This window comes from Littorina saxatilis, linkage group LG6 (assembly GCF_037325665.1).
Source record: "Littorina saxatilis isolate snail1 linkage group LG6, US_GU_Lsax_2.0, whole genome shotgun sequence".
In the NCBI taxonomy this organism is placed as follows: domain Eukaryota; kingdom Metazoa; phylum Mollusca; class Gastropoda; order Littorinimorpha; family Littorinidae; genus Littorina; species Littorina saxatilis.
In genome coordinates, this window is record NC_090250.1 from 9469697 (window position 1) to 9489970 (window position 20274).

At 41.6% G+C, this 20274-nt stretch overlaps 1 protein-coding gene across 1 annotated transcript in view; it reads right to left on the reverse strand.

The window, feature by feature from the left end:
• Positions 1 to 6047: 6047 nt before the first annotated feature.
• The window catches only part of LOC138968432 (protocadherin-9-like), a 26587-nt gene continuing 12360 nt past the window's right edge, over positions 6048 to 20274 (reverse strand). Inside the window, exons 2-7 of the mRNA XM_070341011.1 lie at positions 14660 to 16171; positions 13860 to 14132; positions 11015 to 11162; positions 10463 to 10630; positions 8620 to 9471; positions 6048 to 6158 (exon numbers count right to left, since the gene is read on the reverse strand). Coding sequence (XP_070197112.1) covers positions 6048 to 6158; positions 8620 to 9471; positions 10463 to 10630; positions 11015 to 11162; positions 13860 to 14132; positions 14660 to 16071 — 2964 coding nt within the window. The 5' untranslated portion in view covers positions 16072 to 16171. The remainder of the gene's footprint in view (positions 6159 to 8619; positions 9472 to 10462; positions 10631 to 11014; positions 11163 to 13859; positions 14133 to 14659; positions 16172 to 20274) is intronic.

Here is a 20274-nt window from a genome sequence, read left to right on the forward strand (position 1 = left end):
CTTGACTTTGGAGATGACAAGAAAATATCGGGCGCAAAAACGTGATTTGTAAAATTTGTCACAACATATGTCGCCTAGCGCCATGTATGTGATGAAACCATTCATATAGCTCTGCGGGAGCTCTGCACTTTTGGACGTCCCCATTTCACTGCTGTACAGCAAACATCGTCCCCAAATACCTGTTTGTTTCTAAAAAATCACGCTGGAGGTTGCATTTTATGTAATAACCTCCTGAAATGAGTTTTGACACTTTAGAATGGCATTTAACGCTCATTGAAGTTTTAACAAACTTTCTAACACCTAAAACATTCATAGCACCGATAACGTAATTCTAGCTCTGCACTTTGTGTACACATACGTCCCCATTTCACTGCTGTACAGCAAACATCGTCCCCAAATGTCTGTTTTTCTAAAAATCACGCTGGAGGTTGCATTTTATGTAATAACCTCCTGAAATGAGTTTTCACACTTTAAAATGGCATTTAACGCTCATTGAAGTTTTAAGAAACTTTCTAACACTTAAAACAAAAGAGACCCCAAATGCCTGTGTTTTGAGCAAGATGGCATTTTGATACACAGCCGACCCCAAATGACTGTAAAACCACCTATGTGTGTGTCTGTCTGTGTGTGTGTGTAGAGCGATTCAGACTAAACTACTGGACCGATCTTTATGAAATTTGACATGAGAGTTCCTGGGTATGAAATCCCCGAACGTTTTTTTCATTTTTTTGATAAATGTCTTTGATGACGTCATATCCGGCTTTTCTTGAAAGTTGAGGCGGCACTGTCACGCCCTCATTTTTCAATCAATCAATCAATCAATGACGCTTATATCGCGCATATTCCGTGGGTACAGTTCTAGGCGCTCTGCAGTGATGCCGTGTGAGATGAAATTTTATACGGCCAGTAGATTGCAGCCATGTCGGCGCATTGCAACCAAATTGGTTGAAATTTTGGTCAAGTAATCTTCGACGAAGCCCGGACTTTGGTATTGCATTTCAGCTTGGTGGCTTAAAAATTAATTAATGACTTTGGTCATTAAAAATTTGAAAATTGTAAAAAAAAATAAAAATTTATAAAACGATCCAAATTTACGTTTATCTTATTCTCCATCATTTGCTGATTCCAAAAACATATAAATATGTTATATTCGGATTAAAAACAAGCTCTGAAAATTAAATATATAAAAATTATTATAAAATTACATTTTCGAAATCAATTTAAAAACACTTTCATCTTATTCCTTGTCGGTTCCTGATTCCAAAAACATATAGATATGATATGTTTGGATTAAAAACACGCTCAGAAAGTTAAAACAAAGAGAGGTACAGAAAAGCGTGCTATCCTTCTTAGTGCAACTACTACCCCGCTCTTCTTGTCAATTTCACTGCCTTTGCCATGAGCGGTGGACTGACGATGCTTCGAGTATACGGTCTTGCTGAAAAATGGCATTGCGTTCAGTTTCATTCTGTGAGTTCGACAGCTACTTGACTAAATATTGTATTCTCGCCTTACGCGACTTGTTTTTCTGATGTCTTTCATTTTTTTCTTTAATCATTTTTAACAATCTTTTTTATTTGTCTCTCTCTTGTAGGCTCTTTGTTTTTCCGAATATAAGTAATAAAGCCAAATTCTACTACTCTCTCTCTTCCAATCATCGACAAAGAGAATACCTCAATTCAAGCATGCATGCATTTTTACCCAGAAACATGCACAAACACCGACTGCAGACACAACTAAGCTTAAAGCCTTAAACAAATTGGGGAAAGTCTACTTCACAAAGCTTTTGCACTGAGTTGTCGGTAAAAAGAGACTTCGCAAAATCTTTAAGGCTCAAATCAAATAGGCGACTGGCCGAAGTATACTTCGCGAAGCTGGCCGCAAGGATCTTTAGTAGTGAGTTTTCGGTAAAAAGACTTTTGCGAAGTCTTTGCAAAGTCGACTTTGGGCTAAATTAAAGACTGCCTTTGGGCGTATAGGCGGCGCTATACGCTCAAAGACTACAGTGACAAAGACATGTTACGATTGACAGTCAGACCGACACTGACACATAGAGGGGATTGGAGGAAGGCTCGTCCAATCCATGCAGACACTGCAGTGACAAAGACATGTTACGATTGACAGTCAGACCGACACTGACACATAGAGGGGATTGGAGGAAGGCTCGTCCAATCCATGCAGACACTGCAGTGACAAAGACATGTTACGATTGACAGTCAGACCGACACTGACACATAGAGGGGATTGGAGGAAGGCTCGTCCAATCCATGCAGACACTGCAGTGACAAAGACATGTTACGATTGACAGTCAGACCGACACTGACACATAGAGGGGATTGGAGGAAGGCTTGTCCAATCCATGCAGACACTGCAGTGACAAAGACATGTTACGATTGACAGTCAGACCGACACTGACACATAGAGGGGATTGGAGGAAGGCTTGTCCAATCCATGCAGACACTGCAGTGACAAAGACATGTTACGATTGACAGTCAGACCGACACTGACACATAGAGGGGATTGGAGGAAGGCTTGTCCAATCCATGCAGACACTGCAGTGACAAAGACATGTTACGATTGACAGTCAGACCGACACTGACACATAGAGGGGATTGGAGGAAGGCTTGTCCAATCCATGCAGACACTGCAGTGACAAAGACATGTTACGATTGACAGTCAGACCGACACTGACACATAGAGGGGATTGGAGGAAGGCTTGTCCAATCCATGCAGACACTGCAGTGACAAAGACATGTTACGATTCACAGTCAGACCGACACTGACACATAGAGGGGATTGGAGGAAGGCTTGTCCAATCCATGCAGACACTGCAGTGACAAAGACATGTTACGATTGACAGTCAGACCGACACTGACACATAGAGGGGATTGGAGGAAGGCTTGTCCAATCCATGCAGACACTGCAGTGACAAAGACATGTTACGATTGACAGTCAGACCGACACTGACACATACAGGGGATTGGAGGAAGGCTTGTCCAATCCATGCAGACACTGCAGTGACAAAGACATGTTACGATTCACAGTCAGACCGACACTGACACATAGAGGATTGGGAGGAAGGCTTGTCCAATCCATGCAGACACTGCAGTGACAAAGACATGTTACGATTGACAGTCAGACCGACACTGACACATACAGGGGATTGGAGGAAGGCTTGTCCAATCCATGCAGACACTGCAGTGACAAAGACATGTTACGATTGACAGTCAGACCGACACTGACACATAGAGGGGATTGGAGGAAGGCTTGTCCAATCCATGCAGACACTGCAGTGACAAAGACATGTTACGATTGACAGTCAGACCGACACTGACACATAGCGGGGATTGGAGGAAGGCTTGTCCAATCCATGCAGACACTGCAGTGACAAAGACATGTTACGATTCACAGTCAGACCGACACTGACACATAGAGGGGATTGGAGGAAGGCTTGTCCAATCCATGCAGACACTGCAGCGCAGTTTAAGTGTAAATCCCCCCGACGTAACGTCTCACAACACTGCCCCCGCTTTAACAAGGCCCGAAGGATTTAGGGGGATTTGGTGTCTGATCTCTAAATCACTCAGCTATGACTGGCGGAAGCAATAGAGGTTTGGTGCGGGAATCGCTAAATCACTCAATCCGGATTGTAACTTTTGTCTGTTTAATCGCACAACCCTTAGCCTGCTGTATTTATTGTCGCCGCATGCGAAGGGTTACTTGAAGATGTGTCTGTCCCGCGTCCTATTGCCTCTCAAGACTTAGTCTTTGCCCCAGCAGCTTTGCTATTGCAAGGAGCTGCACTCTGTCCACAGCGTTTTATTTCGCAAGCTCAGTGTGTCTGTGTCTCCGCCCCTTGCCCCATGCCACTCCTTTACCCCCTCTCTTCCACAGCCACTCCATTCTACCCCCTCTCTTCCACAGCCACTCCATTCTACCCCCTCTCTTCCACAGCCACTCCATTCTACCCCCTCTCTTCCACAGCCACTCCATTCTACCCCCTCTCTTCCACAGCCACTCCATTCTACCCCCTCTCTTCCACAGCCACTCCATTCTACCCCCTCTCTTCCACAGCCACTCCATTCTACCCCCTCTCTTCCACAGCCACTCCATTCTACCCCCTCTCTTCCACAGCCACTCCATTCTACCCCCTCTCTTCCACAGCCACTCCATTCTACCCCCTCTCTTCCACAGCCACTCCATTCTACCCCCTCTCTTCCACAGCCACTCCATTCTACCCCCTCTCTTCCACAGCCACTCCATTCTACCCCCTCTCTTCCACAGCCAGTCTAACCGTAGAGCCATCCGTAGGACCACAACATTGAATATTGCAAAGACTCAAGAGATCTTTGTTATCATCACTTATAATTAACTAGATGATTACCCGCTTCGCCGGGTACCGGCTTCGCCGGGAAGAAGTAGAGCCGAATACCAGGCTGCGCCTGGGACCCGGCTTTGCCGCACGAAGGAAGGGAGATCTAAAAATAGTAACGTGCAGCGACCTTCTTAAAAAAGTAACGTAGTAACGGGAATATGGATTGACGCCACACGAAGGAAGGGAGATCTAAAAATAGTAACGTGCAGTGACCTTCTAAAAATAGTAACGTAGTAACGGGATTATGGATTGACGCCACACGAAGGAAGGGAGATAAACGCGCAAAACAAAACACTGGAGAAGATAAGGAAGAGTTACTGAGAATGGATATAGTGGATCTACAGAAAAACCAAAATCGGTTCAGCGCTGCGCGCTGAGAGCACGTGTTGAAATATCTCATCGATGAGGTTGTGTCCGGGGTGTAGCTGAATACGGTCTCCAAATTTGAAAAAGATCAACCGAGAACTTTGGCCGTGCATCGCGAACAGACACACAGACACACAGACAGACACAAGTCGTATATATATATATAGATTACACATGGATTATTTCAAAATCACCAATGTTCTTTAATGAAATGTATTGACACTGACAAAAATAACTATTACATTCTCTTTTTTTTTTGCACGACACGTACAAAGTCAGTCAGAACTTTTTGTCAACTCTTTGATGGAATAGTAGTGGCATGGGATACTGTTGCCAACAAGTCTTACCTATTCTTGTAATTACCTAAAATTTGTGCGTGTAAAATCATTAATGATAATGACTATAATAATTCTCAAATCACTAATATATATCGGTGTCATGGGTGTGCAAGATAAAAAGAACCCAAGGTCAAATGTTTATCTTTTTTGACGATATCCTTTATCCGGAACCGGGCCAGTACGAAAGTTGTCCCGGAGGTGTATTAGCAGAATATAACCGTGCCCCCATCCTAAATCCTCCTACTCCATGCCGTTTCCTCTGGCCGAATCCCCCAGACCCCCCGAGCCATTCATATTGAACATCCCCCCCCCCCCCCTGTCATGTCTCGGCGGTGTGACACCATATCTTCTTTATGGAACTGGCCATGCGTGCTGCGTATTTTATGGGCTTGATGGAATCGGCCAAGCGGTTAATTCTCTCTAGCTCTCGCGTCATGGGTCTTCCCCTCTCTCTTAGTTCTCTGTGGAACCCAAACCCGTTTTTCATTTTGTGTCCTGGCTGTCTGTGCGATTTCAAAGAGAAGCGTGTATGCTGTGGTTTGAAATTTGCCTGCAAATTTCTTCCTTTTTGTTTCTTTGAGGACGTTAAAAGAGGTTTTCAACAGTTTAAAGCATACTTCTACAACTCTACCCTTGAGCTTCATCCCAATGATCAATACGTATACGCGTACACAAGCACACAAGCACAAAGAGTAACAGAACCAGAAAAGCTGACCGAGAGGTAGGAACACAGAGACAGACAAACAAAGAAGAGATAGGATAGGAAAATAAAACAACAAACCGACATGCAAATAAGGAAAAAAAAAGACAAACACATCTCTCTCTCTCTCTCTCTCTCTCTCTCTCTCTCTCTCTCTCTCTCTCTCACATACACCCCCTCTTCCCAGCCTCACCCCCCTCGCCCCATCCCAACACACACATATATTATGTCCCCCTACCCCTCTCCCACGCCCTAAACACAAAAGTGACTACTGACGTTTGTCCATTGAGTTGTCAAGGTGGATGTCGTCATCACTGGCTCCCCGGCCGCTGTCACATGTCCCAGAATCCCCGGATGTGTCGCTGTTCATATCGTCAGGCTGCAACACAAAAACCACCGGAAGTTACGTCAGGTCTGAGCATGCGCTGTTGTCGTGTGACGTGATGGGGCACAGAAGATTCGGAAGTTGGGATAAATGTACCATATAACTGACAATCGTATACAGTTGCAGCATACAGTTGCGGACACTGAGAGAAGAATGGGAAGTTGGAATAAATGAATGATGAATTGGGAATCGTATACAGTTACAGCATACAGTTGCTGGCAGATTACTAGATGCTGTGTTAACGTACATCGGTCCATGTACCTGCCTTCTAATTTAACCGATCAGGACAGCTACTGCAGATTTGACCAGACGTTCACATGGGATGACAGCATGTTTACACTTGGACATGCATCAACAATTAGCAGCCTGCATGGCTACATCCTGTGCAGGGTCCGACTTGCTTTGCTGAATGAATTTCTGCATGTTGACATGAGTGTTATTCGCGAAATTATTTGAGCAAGCAATTCGCATTTTGCGCAGAAACTTCCTAGGCGGAAAATATGTTTTGGAGAAATAAGAAGAAAGGTCACATTTTTTGGAACGTTTAGTTTAGGATAAAACAAAACATTCACAAGAACTTCAACCTAACGGCCTTGGAAGGGGAAAAACATAAATGACAACTAGGCCGGGGATTTTTGGTATGTTTCCGAGTGGACTGAATCCTTTGTCCAGAAAACAACAACAATAACAACAACAACAACAATGACAACAGCAACAGCAGCAACAAAATCAACAACAACAACAACAACAACAACAACAACAGCAACAACAACAGCAACGAATCTATAGGATGCTTTACAAAATGGTCCCCACGGGAAATAAAAGATGGTAGCTATCGCTATGAGCAGACATAAAAGCGGTATTGACCGAATGTTAGCACCATACTCTGCAGCATGAACACAAATGAAAGCACGTCTGTTTACGAGCTATTGCCTGAGGGAGAACAAAAAGAAATTAATTTTCTTTTATGACTTGCCGGCGTCAAATCATACAATTTAAAATATTTCCCATAGGATGCAAGCTCCATGAACATGTTTTTGTTTTATTCGTTGGAGCATTTGCTCCAAGTAACATTCTTGTTTTATTGGAGTGTCGCCTTCGCCACCAAAACCACATTGATTTTGGTGATAGTTCTCTGAATGCACAATGATGAAAGGAAGAACAGTTTTCACCAAATGAATATTGTATGTGAAGTACGACTACGACTTAAAATCAAAGTAATGAATAAAGAAATGAAATTGAAATTAAATGACGATTATTTTATATTTTGTGTCAGCCATCTGTCAACTATTAACGATAGTCAATGCAGTATTACATTATTTTCTTCTTCTTCTGAATTCAGATTTATTATCAGTGGATAATTAATTGATTGTTTTCAAATTGAAAAATAAAACTGTGTGTACTCTCTCTCATTCTTTTTATTTGTATTCTCTGCTGTTTTATTTTGTGTGTGTGTCTTCTCTTCTTGTTTTTTGTTTTTGTTTTTTGTTTTTGTTTTTGCTGCTGCTCCTGCCCAAACGCTTATAATACAAATTACGCATTGTCTACAGCTACACAGTCTTTCAATGTACCAACGGCTGCAAGACAAATTAGCTTGCTTGTTCTGTGGGACAAGGATCTCATGAGAACACGCCGACGCAGGCGTACGCAGTCATACTGACGATGCATCAGACCTGCCGGATAGCATAGATCATTTTCTGACGTTTGGGGGCGACTCTTAGAATTAGGAGCAGTACAGTGACAAGATAGCGACGACATAATTAATTGGTTTGCGTCACGGCACGCTATGGCGACACTGTCTTTGTGTGGGGTTTTCCATTGTGAGGACATGATTGTGGGATTGTTATTTGCATGCGTTTTATGGATCTAGTGTCTTTGTTGTTCGCTACCACTAGCATGTATTAACATCAAGGCAAACAGTGTTTTTTTTGTTCTTGAACAAAAAAAAATATGGAAGAAGTTCACGTTCGATAGAATTCTGAGAGCACACAACATAAGGCGTGGCAAGTTTATAAAGACTAATTTTTTTTCTTTTTTTTCTTTTCTTTTATTAACCAAGTCCTGTCCTTAAGAGGCTGACAAACCATGCCTGTAGGACACTCATTTTCCATAAAAAAGCTGTTAAGATAGGACATAAAAAAGCTGTTAAGATAGGACATAAAAAAGCTGTTAAGATAGGACATAAAAAAGCTGTTAAGATAGGACATAAAAAGCAACCAAACAAACACACATACAAGAAGCATGCATTGTACATTGCAATGGAATTTAATATTAGATTTTTTACAATAAATATATATTAAAGTATACTATACTATATCATACCTGAATATTTATTAAAACAAAAATTATAACAAAACGAACGTTGACCAGAAAATGAGACTGTTACACATTCTAGCTGACACAACCACGTATCGTTAGAAAACAAAACACAAATAAAGACAATAATATTACTCACACTAGCAAGACGTTTCCAGGCATCCACAGACGCTTCATGATGCGGAGGATGACCCATCGGGACGGCCAACAGCATCTCATTTCCGGCATGAAACTGACGCACTTCCGCATCCGGTTCGTCCAGGCTGAAGCTAACCTTCTTCTGCGCGTCGGGCCGTTGCGACGGTGGCAAACCTTTCGGGGACAGAATCACACCGGATGAGGACAGTTCACTTTCGGGATATTTTCTTTCCGGAGACTGAAGAATGTTAGCATCACTGTCGAAAGCTGAGCTGGATTTAGTCGGCGCCGGAACGTAGTCGTTTTTCAAGACAGACAAATTGTCCCTCGTTTTTCTCTTCCTTTCCGATTTGAGGACGAACAAAATGGCGCCGATGATGATGCCGGATAAGACCAAGGTCGCGCCGCCGATGACGGCGACGATGATGACGTAGGAGTCACGTGACTCTTCCTTATGTCCTCCGTTGCCTTGGTTTCCTGCCAGCCCATCTATGTCAGTGACGTTGGCAAAGTTGATCTCGATCTGGAGACGAGTCTCGGCGAAAAGAGGCGGGAAGCCTAAATCGTAAACTCTGAGAACGACGAAGTAGGAAAACGGGTTTTTCAGCCTGTTCAAATCCGCCAAGAAGATTTTCCCGGTTTCAGAATCGATGCTGAAAACTCCCTCCGCGTCCCCGCTGTGGATGGCGTAGACCAGCGATGACGCGTTCCCCTCGTCGACGTCATAGGCTATGACGCGGCCAAGGATGATGCCTTCTTCTGGAAGCGTTGTTATGACGACGGAATGATTGACGTTGGTGGGGAAGAGGATGACCGGAGCGTTGTCATTGATGTCCGTCACTCTGATGGTCACCTGTTGGTTTAAACATAAGTTTATTTTAACAAAGGTTACAATCATGACATGTATACAAAGTTCACAGAAACAGCAACAAGCTAGAAGCTTATAGTGGTGTTACGGCATGACAGTACAACATAAGGCGGTAATGGCTGAACAATTTGTCTCAATAAACCAATCTATTAATAACGTAATAAACGTTGCATAATGATTATAAAGACAGACAGTAAAAGGAAGGAAGGAGGGAAAGAAGATGAATAACAGAAGAGGGATGGGTAGGAGATTTGCAGAAGTTAAAGAGCTTGTAGAGCATTTATTCTGGTTTGCCCAAAGCCACCTGAACGTTCAATGAACGAGTGTACGGTGGAAAAAATGTTCCTGTTCAAGTCTAAAGAATACTGTCTGTCTCCGTTTAAAAGGTGGGGGAGGTGAATTATGTGATTAGGGAGGGTATGTATAGTTTCTTGACGTGCTTCGCGATAATTTGGACAATCGAATTTGAAGTGTTTTACGGATTCGGACGGGAATCCGCAGTCACAAGATGCATCTGTTCGAGACAAAAATGTTAATATCATTACAAAAGTCGACGTAACATTGACAAATTATTTCAAAACACGTCTTAAAGTAGAAAATCAAGTTGATAATATGACTAAAAAAAAGTGCAGCAACTTCACTATACAATCATTATCATCTAAGTTAGTTACAATAATATGGAAGAAGATACCATCTTTTAGTGATACACTTATTTTGTTCACGTTTTATCAAATACGTTTCTGTTTTTAAAAGGGCACAGAATAAAACAAATGGCAGTAAAATGTTAAAAAAAAAAAATGTAAAAAAAAAAGAAAAGAACTAAAGCAGAAAAAACCCACAGAAAACAACATAAACTGAAATAAATACAATGAAATCAAAATAAATAAATCAATATTGTAAAAACCTAAATTAAGAGAAGATTACAAAACATTAAATATATTTGTAATGGTAATCTTATCCCTTAATTCACACTAACCTGAGTGCTGTTAGACTTAGGGATAGTTCCCTTGTCCCTGGCGAGCACGGTAAACACGTACGAGTCGCTCGTCTCACGGTCAAGGACGCCTGTCACCTCGATCGTCCCGTTGGTGTGGACAGTGAAGGGTACCTCTCCGTTCACAGAGCCAGCGAAGAAAAAGTCCACCTGCAAGACAAGGAGGTGTAAATTAAGTTTGGCGTCGGTTGAAAATCAAAACAAAACGCAATACTGTTTTTGACCAACCTGTTTTTCTGTTTGTTGTTGTTGTTGTTTTTTAAATGTCTTTCTTTTTTCTCTCCTGTCTTACCTTCAAGATAAAATATAAAAAAATTATTACAGTAAAATCAAATACTCAGACAAATAATTTCTTGCAGATAATTATCGTTCTTATTTTTTTTATTTATTAAGGAGATTTCTATAGCGCATAACTAAAAGCACTATGCGCTTTGCTTGTTGTTTCTCTATGCTCACTAACATTTTTTCTGTGCCAAGTATATTACAACAACAAACAAACAACACAAATAAAAAAATTTAAAAAAATTAAAATACCTGTCCATTTTGTCCCTCGTCCACGTCAGTAGCGGACAGGACGGCCACCACATGTCCAGCTGTTGCCCCCTCGGACACGGTGAAACGGTAGGGGGTGCCCTGCAGCTGTGGAGTATTGTCGTTGGCGTCACGTACCGTTAGCGTCAGTCTGCACACAGAGGCGTGAGGAGAATAATTAGAAATCAGTGACTAATAGCTTTGTATATATAAAATGTATATATTACAAAGATTTATGTTCTCAAAAGAGAAACTAGGCCTATGTCGACGCTTCTTTGATTAGATTTTGACATAATGCTCATAGACAATGAATGCAAGAATTAATATTAACAACAGCCAGTGGTATTTAAGCCTACATTTCATTTTTCCTTTCTTCTAATTTGTATTGCTTCATTTTATTTATCTATTTATCTATTTATCTATTTATTGATGTATTTGTTAATTTATTTATTTATTTTATCTATTTATCTATTTATTTTATCTATTTATTTATTTTATCTATTTATCTATTTATCTATTTATCTATTTTTCTATTTATTGAGAGATTACTACGATAAAAAATTAATCAATCAATCAATCAATCAATCAATCAATTAATCTAAATAAATAAATAAATACATTTATCTATTTATTTATTTATTTATTTATTTATTTATTTATTTATTTAGATTAATTGATTGATTGATTGATTGATTAATTTGTTATCGTAGTAATCTCTCTTGGTCGCTTTTTAACATAGTTTCTTCCTCGCTTAACCCAAACCCCATACAACAAAGGAGCGGTGGGGTGGGGCTACGGGAGAATTTGAAGTGCATGAAGTAAGATTTTCACAACTCCACTCCTTTCATACCGAGTCCAGTCTCACCCATCTCGACACATGCTACCAAAACAGCCTTGAAACCGTGTTCTCACAGCTGACTGTACTCAAGAATGCGATCAAGCTGTGTTAGTGGATACTTCAGCAACATGCCTTTAAGATCTAAAACAGCATGATACATTCATCGCCGCACACTAGTCACTAAAGTCAACCATCCAAAGTACTTTTTGTCCTGTTCGGGAATATCGAAAATATGCACTTTTAACAGTGGGAAGTAGGCGCTAACGCGGCTGCGTGCAGTTTTTATTGCCATCGTGAGAATAAGGCCAGCTTTGTTTGGGTTTGTGGACGTTTCGAAAATACAAGATGACGTTTGTTTTCGTGACGAAGATAAAGATTATACGAGAGAGGGAGGAGGATGCTTTTTAACTCCTTTTCTTCGTGGGGCTTTGCCAACGCTTACACCTGTTACTACTACACCTGAAATAAAAAGAGCTTACTGCGAACATAATTATTCACGAGTAAACCCTCTATTGCATAGGTCTTGCTGTGAGACTGATGCAAAAATACACTCGCGCTATTGATACCGAACACCATTATACATAATATTCTCATTATACATCAAATTTCAACTGCCATTAAGCTGTCGGTTTTTTTCCTCAACCCTAAACGAATCACATACATTCGATTATGTTAAAGTCGTCCTTCCATTCAAAATATAACTACTTTTACTGGAAAGGAAATGGCAAGCATTGTTATGGGATTGAAAGTCGTAGTTTTGCCAGACGGAAGAATAGTATGGAAAAATAAGCAAAACAACAAACAAAAACCAAAACAAAACAAACAAGTCGCGTAAGGCGAAAATACAATATTTAGTCAAGTAGCTGTCGAACTCACAGAATGAAACTGAACGCAATGCCATTTTTCAGCAAGACCGTATACTCGTAGCATCGTCAGTCCACCGCTCATGGCAAAGGCAGTGAAATTGACAAGAAGAGCGGGGTAGTAGTTGCGCTAAGAAGGATAGCACGCTTTTCTGTACCTCTGTTTGTTTTAACTTTCTGAGCGTGTTTTTAATCTAAACATATCATATGTATATGTTTTTGGAATCAGGAACCGACAAGGAATAAGATGAAAGTGTTTTTAAATTGATTTGGACAATTTAATGTTGATAATAATTTTTATATATTTAATTTTCAGAGCTTGTTTTTAATCCGAATATAACATATGTATATGTTTTTGGAATCAGCAAATGACGGAAAATAAGATAAACGTAAATTTGGATCGTTTTATAAATTTTTATTTTTTTTTACAATTTTCAGATTTTTAATGACCAAAGTCATTAATTAATTTTTAAGCCACCAAGCTGAAATGCAATACCGAAGTCCGGGCTTCGTCGAAGATTACTTGACCAACATTTCAACCAATTTGGTTGAAAAATGAGGGCGTGACAGTGCCGCCTCAACTTTCACGAAAAGCCGGATATGACGTCATCAAAGACATTTATCAAAAAAATGAAAAAAAAACGTTCGGGGATTTCATACCCAGGAACTCTCATGTCAAATTTCATAAAGATCGGTCCAGTAGTTTAGTCTGAATCGCTCTACACACACATACACACACACACACACACACACGCACAGACACACACACATACACCACACCCTCGTTTCGATTCCCCCTCGATGTTAAAATATTTAGTCAAAACTTGACTAAATATAAAAACAAATCGACAAGCGAATACACCCAGCAATAAACAAACACATTCTTATGATAAATGGAGACAAAGAGAAAAAAAGTAAACGAAATGAATAAATTAATAGCCCCTCTGTTATTTAGGTCTGGACTATGAAGACTCCATCAACAAACAAACAAACAACAAACAACAAACAAACACACACACACACACACACACACACACACACACACACACACACACACACATACACACACATTGACACACACACACACACACACACACACACACACACACACACACACACACACACAAACAAACAACCAAACACTCACCGAGCAGTACCAGTCCTAGGTTCCGCCCCACCATCCACAGCCGTGAGGGTGTACATCAACACGGGTGTGTTCTCGCGGTCTAAGGGTACCCGCGCCGTCACCAGGCCAGACTGCGGGTGGATGCTTAGGAAGGTCAGAGCTTCTGGTTCCAGAAAGCCGTAGGTGATGGCAGAGTTGTCTCCGCTGTCCTTGTCCGTGGCAGTGACCTGCAAGAGGTACTGACCGGCAGCGTTGTTCTCTGTGACCGTCGTGGCGTAGCCTACTAGGTCAAACCTGCGTAAGATTTAATGAGACAATGTTAGCGTCTTGCTATGGTTTCTTATAGGTCTACTGTAAACAATTAAATAACGGGTTTTGTAGAAGGTGGCATAGCCTACTACTTACTAGATAAATAACATTTGAGACGATGGACTAAGCGTGTCCATATTGTTTAGAGAAAGGATGCAATAAAGAAGAAAAATAAATAGATCAATACAATTAATTAATGAACAAATAAATAAATGAATAAATGAACACATAAAAAGATGAATAAATAAATAGATAAAATAATTAATTGATTAAGAAATAAAGATGATATCAATGAATACATCAATAAATCAAATTTAAATAAATAAATAAATAGATTAATGAATTAATAAATAAACATATTATACATAAATGAATAAATGAATAAATAAAGAGCAGGACAAAAATAAAGAAAAAAATAAACGAATGAATTTTTCATCAAAAACAAAATTCAGAAGAAAGAAGGACAGACAGAAGCGAAACGATAAAAACTGCACCACTCTAACGTCACTTACTTGGGGTCGTTGTCGTTAACATCAGTGATGACCACAGTGAAGGGGGTCTCGGTGGACAGAGAGGGGGACCCTCCGTCACTGCACAAGATGGCCGCATCGTAACTGGACACTGCTTCTCTGTCCACGTCTCCGGACAGCAGGATCTTGTAGCCTTTGTTGGGCAGCTCCGCCAGGCGAAACTGACCCGAGTTGACCAGGGAGCACGTCACATCCCCGTTGCTTCCCTCATCCGTGTCCTCCACGTTGACGAAGGCTACAAAGTCGTCTCGCTTGGCTGACTCCGACAAGGAGACCTCCGTAGTGTCTCCTTCAGACACGGTGACTATTCGCACGATGGGAGCGTTGTTCCCGGTGTTTAGCACGTTGATGGTCGCCACTGTTTGCACGACGGAAGGCGGACTCCCGCCGTCGAAGGCCTCGACCACGACTGTGTAGGGCGTGTCTCCTGTCGTGTGCTCCACTCTGGCCTTCAGCTTCACGACTCCTGAGGTGGAGTTGATCTCGAACAGGCTGTTGATTGCGTCAGAGGTCTTGCTACTGAAGCGGTACTCTACCCTCCCGAACACCCCGGAGTCCCTGTCTGTTGCTCGGACTCTGACGACGTCGGATCCGACAGCGGTGTCCTCCCGAATGTTCACGTTGTAGGCGTTGGACTCAAACTTCGGGGCGTTGTCGTTTTCGTCGGTGACCTGAATGATGACTCGGAGGAAATCGCTTCTGGGAGGGTCGCCCCCGTCGTAGGCGATGATGTTGAAGTCGTACTCCGCTTTGGTCTCGCGGTCCAGATCCTTCTCCAGCTTCAGGTAAAGGAAGCTGCTGCCGTCAGGGTTCTTCGTGTCGGAGATGGAGAACACCGGCTCGTTGAGCGTGAGGTCGTACCGCTGGATCGTGTTGTTGGGGAGGGAGTCGAGGTCCTGAGGTCCGCTCAGCTTCAGAACCGTTCCCACCTTGGCGCCTTCTGAGATCTCCAGGACCACCTGATCGGCGGGGAAGTTGGGCGAGTTGTCGTTGATGTCGTCGACGAAGACCTTGACGGAGGCGATGTTGGAGAAGGAGAGTCCGTCCTTGCCTTGGATAGCCACGTTAAATTCTAACGCGCAGTTCACCGAGGCGTCGCACACGGACTCCCTGTCCAACCTTTTGGCTATGGAGACCACTCCGGTTGCTGAGTTCATTCTGAAGAACGAGGCATCAAAGCTGGACTTGTCGAGAATGTCAAAGGCCAGTTTCTGTCGATCTTCTTCGGCGACTTCCAAGAACAGCGTCGGGTACTCGCTGATGTTGACGACGAAGGTACCTTCCTGTTCCTCTTCGTTGATGCGTATCTCTACGTCAGCGGACTGCGCTGACGTCATAGAGATCAACGTCATTAGCGCGAAGAGGAGCAGGCACGAAGTAAGCATTTTCTTCATTGTTAGATGTTTTGTTCTTTTGGTTGAATATCTGCGTTGACTTGTCTAGAAATTTCTTTTCCCTGAGTTGCTAGAGGTGCTTGTCATAGTGCATTCCTTCCTGCAACACAAGATAAAATATTCATAAAAGAAATGTTCAAATAATGCAAATATTTCATCAGCGACTGTCTAGCAAAATCCAAGTTCATTTGAAACATCCCAACAACAGCAACAACAAATAAACAAAAAAATACCCCCCCCCCCCCCAAAAAAAAAAAAAAAAAAAATACTCCATCCAGGGACTTCAGTAACAACACAGAAAACTCAACAACAAAAAGGTTTGCAAACAGTTGAATGCGCAGAAGAAAGTTTGAAAGAATGTGAACGCTCAATGAAAGTATGCAAGACTTTTCTATACCAATAACAGCGTGGATTGAGAAGTTGGGTTCTTGCATTTTCTTGTTCTTGTGCAGCTTGAGGCCGTTTACCCGATAGTACACACGAACTCTTGTTGAAACAATGCCAAGGTGCAGGCACTAACAAACACTTGGCTCTCTCTCTCTCTCTCTCTCTCTCTCTCTCTCTCTCTCTCTCTCTCTCTCTCTCTCTCTCTCTCTCTCTCTCTCTCTCTCTCTCTCTCTCTCTCTCTCTCTCTCTCTCTCTCTCTCTCTCTCTCTCTCTCTCTCTGGCTGTCTCTCTCTCTCTCTCTCTAATGCTGTCTCTCTCTGGCTGTCTCTCTCTCTCTCTGGCTGTCTCTCTCTCTCTCTGTCTCTCTCTCTCTGGCTCTCTCTCTCTCTCTGACTGTCTCTCTCTCTCAAGCACACATAAACACACACACACACACACACACACACACACACACACGTACACACATACCCACACACACACACACACACACACACCCACACACACACACACACACTATCCTACAATCACTGGGCTTTGCAGGCTTAGTGCACCCTCCAAATTTGATAAACAAACAAACGACCAGCCCCCCCGACTGTCTAGTTTGTCAGCACATATGTTGCGGCTGTGCTATGACAAAGGATCAGTTCTTCTTTCCGTGAAACAGTACTGATGCCCGAGATATTCCGCATTGCAAACCAAATCATTCGTTGAACTTAGCGTAAACGATCCGATTTGCTGAAGGCTAAATTATAAGAAAAAAACACTATGGTCGTCGTCGATGTTGTTGGTCCTGTCAATCTTATTTTCAAAGTTTAGGGATGTAAGTCATGAACTTAAAAATCAACAAGTCGCGTAAGACGAAATTACTACATTTAGTCAAGCTGTGGAACTCACAGAATGAAACTGAACGCACTGCATTTTTTCACAATGACCGTAGTACACCGCTAGTGCAAAAGACAGTGAAAGTGACGAGCCTGTTTAGCGCGGTAGCGGTTGCGCTGTGCTGCATAGCACGCTTTACTGTACATCTCTTCGTTTTAACTTTCTGAGCGTGTTTTTAATCCAAACATATCATATCTATATGTTTTTGGAATCAGGAACCGACAAGGAATAAGATGAAATTGTTTTTAAAACGATTTCGGAAATCTAATTTTAATCATAATGTTTATATTTTTAATTTTCAGAGCTTGTTTTTAATTCGAATATAACATATTTTTATGTTTTTGGAATCAGAACATGATGAAGAATAAAATAAACGTAATTTTGGATCGTTTTATAAAAAAATAATTTTAATTACAATTTTCAGATTTTTAATAACCAAAGTCATAAATTAATTTTTAAGCCTCCATGCTGAAATGCAATACCGAAGTCCGGCCTTCGTCGAAGATTGCTTGGCCAAAATTTCAATCAGTTCGATTGAAAAATGAAGGTGTGACAGTGCCGCCTCAACTTTTACAAAAAGCCGGATATGACGACATAAAAGACATTTATCGAACAAAAGAAAAAAAGTCTGGGGATATCGTACCCAGGACTCTCATGTAAAATTTCATAAAGATCGGTCCAGTAGTTTACTCTGAATCGCTCTACACACACACACAGACACACAGACACACACACAGACACACACACACACACACACACACACACACACACACACACACACACACACACACACACACACACACACACACATACACCACGACCCTCGTCTCGATTTCCCCTCTATGGTAAAACATTTAGTCAAAACTTGACTAAATGTAAAAAGAAGGTTTATTCGTAGGTATGCTTTGAACGACAGAAGACATTTATTAGAGAATGTGATACATACAACTAGCTGAGACAAATGTTCATGAATTAGAGAGGAGTAGCAGATATAAACATGCACCAGGTTTTATAACAAAAGATAAACAACATGAACGACTATAGCGGCAGCAACAACAACAACAACAACAACAACAACAACCACAACAACAACAACAACAACAACAACAACAACAACAACCACCACAACAACAACAACAACAACAACAACAACAACAACAACAACAACAACAACAACAACAACAACAACAACAAGTACTAGCAAACTCTCAAACATACAGAACAAGATCGAAGAATCAAAGACCGACCCGCGCTGCCATTAAAGTCAAAAGACAGATCAGTAGCCCGAAGGATAACAACCTAATCAGCTTAGGATAAGACGAAAGTGATTAGTAACAGACGCCAGTCCATTAGCAAAACAGAATCTGGGAGGGCAAACAGACTAAACCCTCCACGACACAATCTTTCCCCCTCCCGTCTAAGCCTTCTTTACTGTCTATGCGACCTTGGGGGCTTAGAACTCAAACCCGATGGTGAAAGTGCAATGTGTTTCCCTGGGGGCTTAGAACTGAAACCCGATGGTGAAAGTGCAATGTGTTTCCCTGGGGGCTTAGAACTGAAACCCGATGGTGAAAGTGCAATGTGTTTCCCTGGGGGCTTAGAACTGAAACCCGATGGTGAAAGTGCAATGTGTTTCCCTGGGGGCTTAGAACTGAAACCCGATGGTGAAAGTGCAATGTGTTTCCCTGGGGGCTTAGAACTCAAACCCGATGGTGAAAGTGCAATGTGTTTCCCTGGGGGCTTAGAACTGAAACCCGATGGTGAAAGTGCAATGTGTTTCCCTGGGGGCTTAGAACTGAAACCCGATGGTGAAAGTGCAATGTGTTTCCCCAATATGCACCACGCGGCAAACACAGTCAAACCGATCGACTGCTCTGCACCACTGACAAAGCGGCTACAGCGGGACCGGACATTCACTTGAATTTTTCATGATAAGTGTTGAAGAAAGTGTGCTTGATTTATTCTTCAAAAAGTTTTTTATCTTTTTTGTTGTATGTTGTTTCTCATTTTTCTCTCCTTTTGCGCGTCCGTTGAAAAAACCCACCTCTGTGGTAATTTTGTTTGCGACTTGAAAGAAGGACACATTCTTTGAATGTGGGTCTCAGACATTGACTTTCGTATCAAACTTTGTACTCTCTCTCTCTTAAAAGTAGTCACCATGCTTATAACAAAAAAAATGTGAAGAAAGTGAGAGTGTTGATGGAGAATTATTATTGCAAACTGAACAACACAATCCTGACTATCGCGTACGTATAAAGTAGTTTTGTGTAAAAGAAATAATAGCAACGAAGAAACACACCCCAAAGAAGGTTAAGTTCATTGACCGTTTATTTATAGACAAAACTAAAAATTCAAAAGAAAGAAAGAAAGAAAACAAGAAAGGAAAGAAGAACGAAAGAAACAAAACTAACAAACAAACAAACAAAGAGACAAACAAACAAACAAACAAACAAAGAGACAAACACAATTAACCCAATTTCATTAACCACCCATGCCTTTTAAGATAAAAGCAGCTAAACAAAAACACTATCAAAATCGCTCATCGTTGTTGTACATAATAACCTGCTGAAACCTATCATCTCGAGATAGACTACTCTCGCTTCCCCATTCCTTCAGAACTTTAAAGCGAGAAAGTAGGTGCTAAACAAGGAGATTAACTGAAGTGATGCGTGATGATAGAGCAGGGCACACAGAAGCTGATTGTGATCAAGTTCTGTCGACGAGGAACATAAACATGGGGATAATTGTACTTTCCAGGGATTGTACTTCTCTAACTGGCATCCTTCTCGAAGAAGTGTGGCTTAGGAATCTAGCTCTCGAAGAGACTTTCCTGACTGATACTGTCTGCAGGGAAGATCGGTTTATCGTTGGTTTGTGTAATGTGTGTGCTTGTTTGTTTGGTGTGAAGTTGTGTAATGGATATAGTTTGTAAAG